At 48.2% G+C, this 10,562-nt stretch overlaps 1 protein-coding gene across 1 annotated transcript; it reads left to right on the forward strand.

Annotated features, from left to right (window-relative positions):
- Window positions 1-7,121: 7,121 nt before the first annotated feature.
- On the forward strand, window positions 7,122-9,312 carry LOC120660608. The gene is made up of 2 exons (XM_039939197.1): window positions 7,122-7,475; window positions 7,577-9,312. Exon 2 carries the CDS (start codon window positions 7,607-7,609, stop codon window positions 8,552-8,554), a length of 948 nt encoding a protein of 315 aa, XP_039795131.1. The 5' UTR covers window positions 7,122-7,475; window positions 7,577-7,606; the 3' UTR covers window positions 8,555-9,312.
- The last annotated feature ends 1,250 nt before the right edge of the window (window positions 9,313-10,562 follow it).

The following is a 10,562-nucleotide window of genomic DNA, read 5'->3' on the forward strand; positions in this document are numbered from 1 at the left end:
AGGACTAACAGAAAAGATTCGTAAGACACAACAAAGTGTGCTCACAGAGGATAAAAAGGTTATAAAGCTATTGCACATGTTGCAAGGATCACGTGAGCGCGAGAATCGATGAAAATGGAGCTAAAACGAAGAAGTTATGGCTAAAACAGGGTTTTAGGGGCTTATTTGTAAAAAACAGAGCTTCCAGGGGCTAGATCTGAAGAAACCAGGGGCTAAAACATAATTAAACCTTAATCGCAGGGGCTAACATGCAAAAACTCGAGCTCTGGATGGCGGGCTCAAAATTGTAAAAGCGTAGGGGCTAAAACAAAATAAACAGGACTGGTTCGCAAATACTTTTGAACTGCCATGGACTGCGGCTTGATTCCTAGAAAAGCGAGGGGCTCTTTTGCAAAATTGGATAGGGTTGACCGGTACAAACTTGGTTGACCTCGGGTCAGATCCAATCGGGATCGTCGGATTCAGATCCGACGTCTCTGAGCGGATCGGGCGGTTCGGCGGCGGCGCTGGCGACGGCTGGCGGCGGCGCACGGCGGTGAGCGGCGGCAGGGTCGCCGGCGTCAGCCGAAAACGGCCTCCAAGGCACGGATTCAAGCGCGGGTTGGCCTGGGAGCTTGAGGGGATCTCGGAAAAAGCAATTGTGGGCTCGGTTCGGGGTCATGGCGAGAGGAACAGGGCGTTCCGCGGCGGCGTGCGGGTGCCTAGCTCCAGCGAGCTATTGCGGAGGTGAGAGGACACGAGAAAGAGGGAAAAAGGGGTTGGCGAGCATCCTCACCACGATGCGAAGCTCCTGCGGGGGTCAAACTCGACGAGGAAGCGGCGGATCGGCGGCGGCTCCGAGCTCCGAGTACTGGCGGCGCTAGGGCTAGGGTTTGTGAGGGTGGAGCGGCGGCCGCGGATTTGGGGCACGAAGGGGCGGAGGCGGCTACTATTTATAGGGCGGATGAGGTCGGCCTCGACGTGCGGGTCGCGGCTGGGCGACGCGGCGTGCGGCCACAAGACTCGGGCTCGGACCCGAGTCCAGCTCGAAGAAGGGGGCGAAACCGGTTTGGTGCGGGTGCGGCGCGGACACCGGAGGTTCTCGACGTGCGGGCCGAGCTTGGACGGGGGTCCACGGGCAGCGGCGGAGCTCGGCGCAGGGCCACGGGCAGCGGCACGGCGCAGCGCGGCCCAGACGCAGAGGCGGGGCGTCGACCGGAGGTAGAAGGCGACCCTGACAGGTGGGGTCATCTGTCAGCGGGAGCGGCGAAGGAGAGCGCGAGCGGGCTGGTGGAGGGAGCTGGGCCGTGCGCGAGGGGCCAGCTTGGGCCGCTACGCGGGCCACGTGTGAGAGAAAGGAAAAAAAAAGGATGCTGGGCCGGGATGAGATTGCTGGGCTGAAAACGTTTTTCTCTTTTTTTTTCTCAAAACCAAACAAACAAATTCAATTCAAATTCAAACACAAAGATTTGAATTCAAATTGAACTTCAAACATTAAAACAAAGCAAGGAGGCTTGAAAGCAACACACAAACAACTTCATTTTATTTTTTTAGAAATTCAAACAAGCTTTATTTATTTCCTCTAAATTCCCTGCGAACAAAAGAAAATATTGCAAAATTTTAAAACTATGAGAAAATCATTGCTTTATTATTTTCTTTTAGTCACATCCTGAAATTTGAAAATTTCAGGGTGACACGAGGTGACGTCAAAATGCTGCTGATTACAGTGCCACATTTCAGGGTGACACGAGGTGACGTCAAAATGCTGCTGATTACAGTGCCACATTTTGTAGAGTAGCGTCTCAAAATCGCCTACTTCATTCATTTGCCATAGCATAAAAACAGTGCCCAGAAAGAAAAGGTGTGGCATACAGTAGGGTATTCTTTTTTTCTTCTGAATTTCCTGAGGGAAATATTCAGAGTTACATCACATCTGAATAATCTATGTCCGACTCTTATTGCGTAGCTTTGATATTTTTTTCCTTCAAAATTTCGATGGAAGTTTTTTACTATTACCATCGCACAATCTCACCGACAGAGGCGTATGCCCAAGTAAACTGAAATTCAGCATGATGTTACTTCTGCGTTCTGTTAACTGAGGTTTGGTACACATGAATGACAGTTTCTCCCTGAACCTGAAGCAGAGGAGAGCAAGAAAGCACCATGTCGCCCAAACTGAAGCTCTGGACTGCGTTCTTCCAGGAAACCTGAAACCAGCAGCCACCGCCCGGGCATCGAACGTCATCGTTTTTTTTCCGAGAAAGGATCCACCCGGCTTTTATAGAAAGCGAATGAGAACAAACACCAATCCAGATAGGGTCGGGGATACCGACTTTACATCAAGCTCGGGCAAGCGCAAAGTTAACAATTTGTGAGGGAGAATTAGGGGTACAGGGTATCTAAAGCGCTAGATAAAAGCATGTGTAGACGGATGGTCACGGACTCTCTCCAAGTCTCCAGGAACTTCTCCACCCAATCTTTGACTTGCGTTCTCCAACCGTCTAGGGTCACCCGATCAGATGCTCATAGCAGCCGCAGCCATCTCTGTATAAAAGAATCAAATTTGAAAATTACGACCGAAGGAGATGACAAAAAAACACCCTCAATGGTCATTTTATCCCGGACATTCCATAGTGTCCAGAGCACCCCAGCCAGCACTGTAATCTTAACCCCATAGTTCCTACAGCCCAGTGGGATCCATCCCTCAAGCAGCTCCTGCATGGAGCTGGGGGCCATGCCCCAATGGAGTGCTTCATTTGCACACGCCCAAATGAATTTAGCTAACGGGCAAAGGAAAAAGATGTGATCGCTTGTCTCCGGCACCTTGCACACAACACAGTTACCATCCCCCTTCCAGTTCCTTCGTTCATCGAACGTCATCGTGCCCCCGGCCAACTTCTCCCTCCACCATGGCGGCACGTAGACACGGACACGGCTGGTGATGGCCCAGCTCAGTAGCTCACCGCATCGCCTCCTTCCAACTAGCAACCAAACACCAGCAGGCAGCCACGGTGCACGGCCCGCCCGACGCCCGTCGATCCCCACCGCGCCGCCGACTTCTCCCTCGGCCGCCGCGCCAAATCCGGAGTGGCCGCCGCCGCGTCCCCTCGTGTGGCGCGCTCATCAGAGCACACAGACCTTGCGATGGAACGCCATGGCGGCCGGCCACCAGCCGGCGCACTGCCGGCCCGGGCAGCATCGCGAGTGCGCGCAAGGGCGCAGACAGAGGCCACGGTGCTTTGTGCTGAAGATGATGACGGCAGGTGCTTCGACGGTGCTCCTAGCCTCCTACAGGCCATTCTCCCCTTCCTAGCCTCGCCTGACGGCCCTCCGCTCGCCGGCGGTGGACTCACCGCCGCATACTGTGGCCAGGGGGTGGACGGTATTTCATTTACCGTCCACCCCCAGGGAAGCTGAGGGCCGTCCAACCCGCATCGCACGGCCAGGATACATTTTATGAGGACTCCAGCGAGGCGAACCGAGTGCGCTCTCGTCAAGGCGTGATCCCGCGGCGCTGCTTCGCCGGCCTCCGGCGAGCTCCGAGCCAGCGTGGGTTCGATCGGGCCGGAAAATCACGATTGCTTCCGGAAAAATAGGATGTGTTCTGTTCTTCTCTCAGAAGACCCTCCTGAACACATTTCAGCTCATTTTCTCTTTGCATCCATGGCCGTCAGGTGGGGATACTGCCGCCGGGGCAGAGGGGCAGAGGGAGAGCAACCTCACGGCACACATGGTGGTTTCAGCCGCCGTCCAGGAGACCGTGAGCAGAGTACCAGTCACCTCCTACCTGTTGAGACAGAGACAGGAGCGTAGATATGGGGGCAAATGCTTCTTTTCATAAGAGATATCTGTGATCATAGGGCCGGCCTTATCTAAATTTTTAGCTCAAACCCATAGATGCATTGAGATTTTGGAGGTTCCTAATAGAGATTTTTTTTAAGATAATTGGTCCTGAATAGATGCATTGAGACTTACAGCACATCATTTATTCAGACATTCAGAACTTTTACAAGTACTAATGTTGGAGTAGGAAATGCCACAGAACAATCAATGGTTGGACTGTTTGCAGACTCTGAACTCGGCTAGCCATCTGTAATGCCATTTTTGTGGACTCCACCATTTCATTTCATCAACCAAAGCAGTTCTCTGAAGTTCATATCGAGGTGACATCAAAATGCGGTCGATTCCAGTTCTACAGTTTGTAGAGTAGCCTCTCAAAATCCCCTAATAGTTCGTTCGTTTGCTGTAAGATGAAAATAAGAGCACAGAAAGAAAAGGTGTGTCATACAGTGTGGTATTCTTTTTTCTGAATTTTCTGAGTGAAATATTCAGAGTTACATCTGAATGATCTATGTCTGACCGGAAGCTTTGATTTTTCCCCCTTCAAAATTTTGATAACAGATTTGAGTTACAGCGCAGGGACGTGGCGCCTCCTCGTCGCCTTGGGCCTCCACCCTGTTGTCGTCCGAGGCACCTCACCACAGCTTCCCATTCTTCCAGGAAATGCCGCCCCCGGCAGCCACCACCCCGCCCGCCCGCCTGCGCGTCGAACGCCACCGTGCCCCTGGCCGATTGATTTGGCACGTCCGGTGTGGACGCGGCGGCGTTCCCGCATACAGGCATGCGGCGCGTTACTGTGAGCAGACGCGCCTAGCGACGGAACGCCGTGGCGCCCGGCCACAGGCAGGCTCGCCTGGCGCACTGCGGAGCGGCACGGGGCACGCGCACGGGGCGGACTCGCAGGCGGCGGTGCTTGGTGCCCACACAGGCGGCAGCGGCGGCGGATGCCTCGCCGGTGCTCCGAGGTTATGCTTCAAAGCTGTGCCCTCTCCGTGGCCTCGCTCGCCGGCTCTCGGCTCGCCGGCGGGTGGCCTTGCCGCCGCATACTGCAACCCAGGGGGCGGACGGCATCCAATTACCGTCCGGGGTGGACGGTATCGACTCGGACTGCAGGAAGCGAACGGGGCTCTTCCCCTCCCCCTCGTCGTGGCCGTGATCCTGCGGCGCAGCCCCGCCGAACTCCGGCGAGCCCCCAAGCCTTGCTTGCACGAGCGTCAAGCCGGAGTTATTTCGACCTGGCCGGAAAAATCTTGGTGGGTTCTTCTTGTATGGCAAATTGGATGCATTCATGGCTGATCGGTCAGATACTCCTGATGCGCCGGCGCCACCATGCGGGGTTCAGAGCCGGAGATGAGTTTTTCCAAACAACCGAGAGTCCATCTAAGCACTGAAATGTTTTGAGTTTTCTATGCATCCTCTGAGGAAGAAGGAAGATATACCTGTCGTCGTCAGAAACCCTGATGGGCCTTGTTGATCAGTTGATCGCCCCCGCAAACTTGTGTCATTCAGACTTTCAGAACGTTTGCGGTCACCAAAGTTGGAATGCCAAACAACGAACACTGTTAAAGACTGTTTGCAGAATCTGAACCCAGTTAGATATTCCTACATCGAGCTAGATTTAATTTCCTGAGGGTATACAACAGTGTATTCTTTTTTCTGCATTTCCGAAGGGAGATATTCAGAGTTACATTCACATCACACCTGCCTGAATGATCCATGCTTAATTGAACAGATTTTGATTTTTCTTTTCTTGCTTCGAAAACTTGATTTAGCAGATTTACTATTACGATTGCACAGCCTGACAGATCAAGGCGTGTGTCTGTCAGCTGAAACCTGACAGATCAAGGCGTGTGTCTGTCAACTGAAATTTCAGCATGACTTTACTTTTGTTGCCTGCCATGCCATCTCTAGATTTGTTCAGCTTCTGCCGATCATCCCCTCCTTCCACGGCCCGCCCGGCGCCCGTTGAATGTCACCGCACCGTGCGACGGTACGCCATGGCGGCCTGCCGGACACCTGCAGGTGCCTTAACACACCTGATAACTTTGTTGACTCTTGGATGTCACTAAATTACCACTCATACAAAACCACGCACCCTATTGGTGAACACTGACCAGCTGACTGATCCTTTTTTTTTCAATGGGAGCCCTGGATGCCACTGAAATCTTCACTAGTGCAATCTTTACCCTCCAAGAGTTCTCGTCTCTGGGTAGATTTTCCACTGACCAATAGCACCGTTCAAGTTTTAGTCTAGCATGTGCAGATGCCGTCCCCTTTATCGTGCGTCCAATACAGTCCTTTTCTTTTACTGACGGTGGAACTCTGTTAAACCAAAATTATACGGCATCAAAGTTCATTTTATCAGGACCAGAACTTTTCCAAATTCCTTGTCCACTGCACCCTACTTTCTTTCCCAGTCATTGTCAGTTCACCATCAATGTTGACTTAATTCAAAAAGGCCTTCTTGATTAAAAATGTTCCCTTGTGGAGACCAAGTCGCCCACGCCCCTCACCGTCGGACTAGTCTACATCTTTCCCCACTGTAGCCATCACCAAGTTCTCATCTTACCTTGCAGTATGATTCTACCTTCAATATATCTCTATACACAGGGATGGCTGTCCACCGCATCCATGTGATTCAATCGAAGGTACGTAGGTTTTTACAGAGGATAGCTATAAATCTTTGCTTGTGATCCAAAGTTCAGACATGTTGAATTTCCTGAACAGGGAAGGGGCACAAGCACAACAGATGCTTGAATCCTAATGGAAGAGATTGTCACTTCTGCTGTTGTCCAGGACACAGCCGAGTTCTATTTGGTCTGGTCCAAAAATATGAGGAGAAAGAGGAATCAAATGTGATTATGTGAACAAACTTGGAACGGCTAGACATGGCACACATCAAGCTTGAGGCTGCTCAGAGACATGAGAAAAGTGGCAAATCACTGACGCCTCCTTGTTGCTTTGGCGCAGGAAGCTGAAGTGTGCTGCTCAAGAATGCGATGAGTTGTTCTTATGTTGTTTAGGTGCTAGATCCAGACTAGCATGTCACTGAAATAAATTTACATTGGTTTGTATATTGGCTTCAATCTGTTAGAAAATGCCAGTGCCAGTTGGAATATTTTCATACTCTATTTCACGCCCCCATGCATTTTCTTTCGTCCCTGTCGCTGATAGAGATAGTAATCACACCAACCTCCATTATCACACGACTTGACGCACCTCTTCCACTTTTCTCAACATTATAATACAATGTTAGCCGAATAAATTCAAACCTGTAACAAAGTGGAAACTCTCATCCTTCATTTAATAAGTCAGACTTCTTGACTACATGATTTCCCCTGCAGAGAGGCCAAATCCACACAACCTCTTAGCATCAAAGATTTCTAACTTTTACCCCGTGAAAGTCTTGGCCATCACTATCTTCTCCTTAAATTCTTATATTCCTTCGCATGATGATTTACCCTCTATATACAGGCTACATGTCCTGTCTGCATCCTCCATACAAGTCAATCAAAGGAAGGTTCTTGCAGTTGCGGCTGCTAAGCTGATCTGACACATCAGTTGTTGCTGTTGTCCCATAGTATCGCAAGTTCTTGTTCTTTTTTCACATCCCAAATAACCTCTCTGTCCACAGTTTTCACCCAATTCAATCGAAGGTATGTTCTTACAACCGCAAAGCTAAACTTTGTTCATGATCCAAAGTTCGTGATTTAAGCTCTTATATGCATGCTGTTACATATCATTTTTTTCTGAGCAGGCAAGGGATGCCATAGATACTTGAATTCTAATGGCGGAATCGGTCAGCACTGCGATTGTCCAGGAGACAGTTAACCAAATCTTATCTGGTATTGTTCAAAAATATGAGGAAAAAGAGGAATCAAATGCGAACAGAAACTTGGAGAGGCTAGAGATGGCTCACATCAGGCTAGAGGCAGCTCTTGAGACATCTGAAAAGTGGAAGATCACAGATCCATCCTTATTGCGTTGGCGTAGGAAGCTGAAGCGTGCTGCTCAAGAGTGCGATGACACACTGCACAAATGCAAGCAGAGAATCCTAGAAGATGAACAAATGGAACGGGAGGTAAAGAACACTTCCCTTCCTAACCGTGTTGTGCATGCTACAAAGTCATTTATTTTCTCAGTCCTTAATCGCAGCAACAATGAGTTGAGCAGATTCATTATTCAAAGATTTGAGTGGTATGCAGATGGTGCTAGTGAGTTTCTGAGATTCATAGAGCTTGGTGGCACACCACGCTGTCACATGCTATTTGACTCCCTTGTCAAGAACCTTTTGGCGGGCAAGGTACTACATCATAAAATCATTCGGGGAAACAAGCATCCATCCTTTCAATTATGTTTGGAGCCAGTCTGTACTTCAAATCATGGAACAAATGCTGGTTTGACATTTATCCATTCTTTGGTTTGGTCGTACAACTCTCAGAGAGTACAGACATATTTGGGATCGCAATTAAGTGCTTGCAGTTTTTTGCTCCTCATTTCAAGTGTCCATTTGAAAATATTAGGAATGAACTTTCTCAACTACCCACTCAAGACTTCTCATGGGGGCCATCTATTTATTCATACCATAAGGAACATTGGGACAAATTTCACAGCTTCACGTCTCAGTGGGCCCGACCAAACCCATTTTGTTGCAAGGAGCATGGTCAGCATGAGGTTCGACGTTTTGGTAACCAAGACATGGCAGGATTATCAGATGTTTTGTTACAACCAGTAATTAGGTTAGGTTTGTTTTGTCAAGTCTCAATGTCTGTTTACGACGAGCAGAAGACCTCAATGTCTGAAGACATAATTTCTTTGCAAGAATATCCATATCTGAAAGCTGGAATCTGCTATGCACCCCATGGGTCTTTAGGGGGCATGCTGCCAGCACATAGGAGTTCTGAAATAGTGGCTATAGTCCACAAGGAGCAACATTGCTTGCATACAAACATTCCCTTAGAACAGCTGGGAGACATTATGCTGCCAAAGGCAATAGATTACTTCCACCAGAATGCCGAAATGATGGTTTACCAAATGCTTTGGAAGTCTAAACATGGCTATGCACTCATTCAGGTTGAGAAGCCATTCGTGAGCACACGGAGATCAAGCATGAGAACACAGAGAACTATTGGGGGAGCTACTAAAAGGAAACTATTGCAAGGACATGACGAGGAGCTTATCAGGAATCGGATACGTGCCTGTCACATACTTGACTTATGGGTTACACATGCTCCTGTCCAGTTGCAAATGTCCATGATGAACTGGAAGAAGAAAGAAAAGGAAATTCTATTAGCAGCACCACAGCTACACCTGAAATTCTAAATAATGTAACTTGGATGTAAAAGAACAAAACAATGAAGGACTCAAAATAGCATAAATAAAAACAACTACAACAGCCGGGACCTAGGAGTCCTATATATGTTCTACATTAGGAACTTGTGCAACTGTAGCAGGTCACTTGTTCTTGGTTTCAATTTATGTGCCTTGCATGTTTGATGTTGTTTGGTTCTGACCAGTTTAGTATACGCTGAGGATAACTCAATCTTACTATTACTAATTGGAGGCTCCCTTGAAGCCTCCTCAAGAAACCACATAGAATTCTAAGTGGACAGTATAAAAAAATAGAGAAATCCTAGAAATTCTCACAAAAATCAGGAATATCTGGCCATCAATCTGACAACTCTAATCATAATAGTCATTCGATCTGTTATCTTTCTGAATAAATTACCCACATCTGTCATTATAAAAATAGACTAAAGTAACCCCTGAACATGTATCTAAATTACCCACATATACCATTATAAAAAATCTAAAGTAGCCCCCTAGTCGTCGTGTAAATTACCCACTGTCACACCCGGTTTTAAGGACAAAACCGAATGCATAACTATATGTATGCCAGGATCAAGTTTCATACATATAGAGACATCATAAGTGAATAATCAGTACAGTATCACGAAAAAGAGAACTAAAACAAATAAAAGACTATCAGAGTTTACAGCTTATCCTGGAAACAAAGGCTTCAAACCTCACAGGCAATCGACTGGGGGTTGCGCACGCCTAGAACTCAGCATCATCTTCAAAAGACTTCACACATCTTTCCTTCTGAGCAGCAGTAAGCAAGGGTGAGTACACTTATGGTTGGTACTCAGCAAGGCCACAAGAAATAACCAGAATGTGATTTAAATCCATCTTTAAGTTTATTAATCATGTGAGGGTCCAAGCCGCTCTTGACCGTGAGCACGGCTAACCGGTTAGTTTTAACTCTGCAGAGGTTGTACACTTTCACCACAATTCGCGTAAAAGTTCCGAAGAACTTTGAACCCAACCACGCAATGTGCTAGCTAGGCACAATACCACACTTCCGAGGTGTGATTGCATAGGGACGCTACGAGGCCTTTACAAAGATTCCCTAACCCATGACAATCCGCTAAGGTTTCAAGCCAAAGCAGTCATAACACTGTCCTAATGAGGTGGTACCTTGCCAAAGGACCATTAAACAATACCAATTGCCCCAAGAGGACCGAGCTATACCCCGTCGATGCATCCCCTCTTGCCCTTTCGGTAAGATTGTCACAAGCTAGAGTCTCTAATTAATAAGCCAAGACCAGAGCCATATAGTATTGTGGTTGTACTGTTTTCTTGGGTGGTTCTCCATGTTCCAATTAAATCATCATAATACTCTTGTAAATAAGCATAGACAGAAAGATGGTTAGGGTCACTTGCCTTTCTCCAACGAAAGCTAC

The sequence above is a fragment of the Panicum virgatum genome, chromosome 2K, assembly GCF_016808335.1.
Source record: "Panicum virgatum strain AP13 chromosome 2K, P.virgatum_v5, whole genome shotgun sequence".
In the NCBI taxonomy this organism is placed as follows: domain Eukaryota; kingdom Viridiplantae; phylum Streptophyta; class Magnoliopsida; order Poales; family Poaceae; genus Panicum; species Panicum virgatum.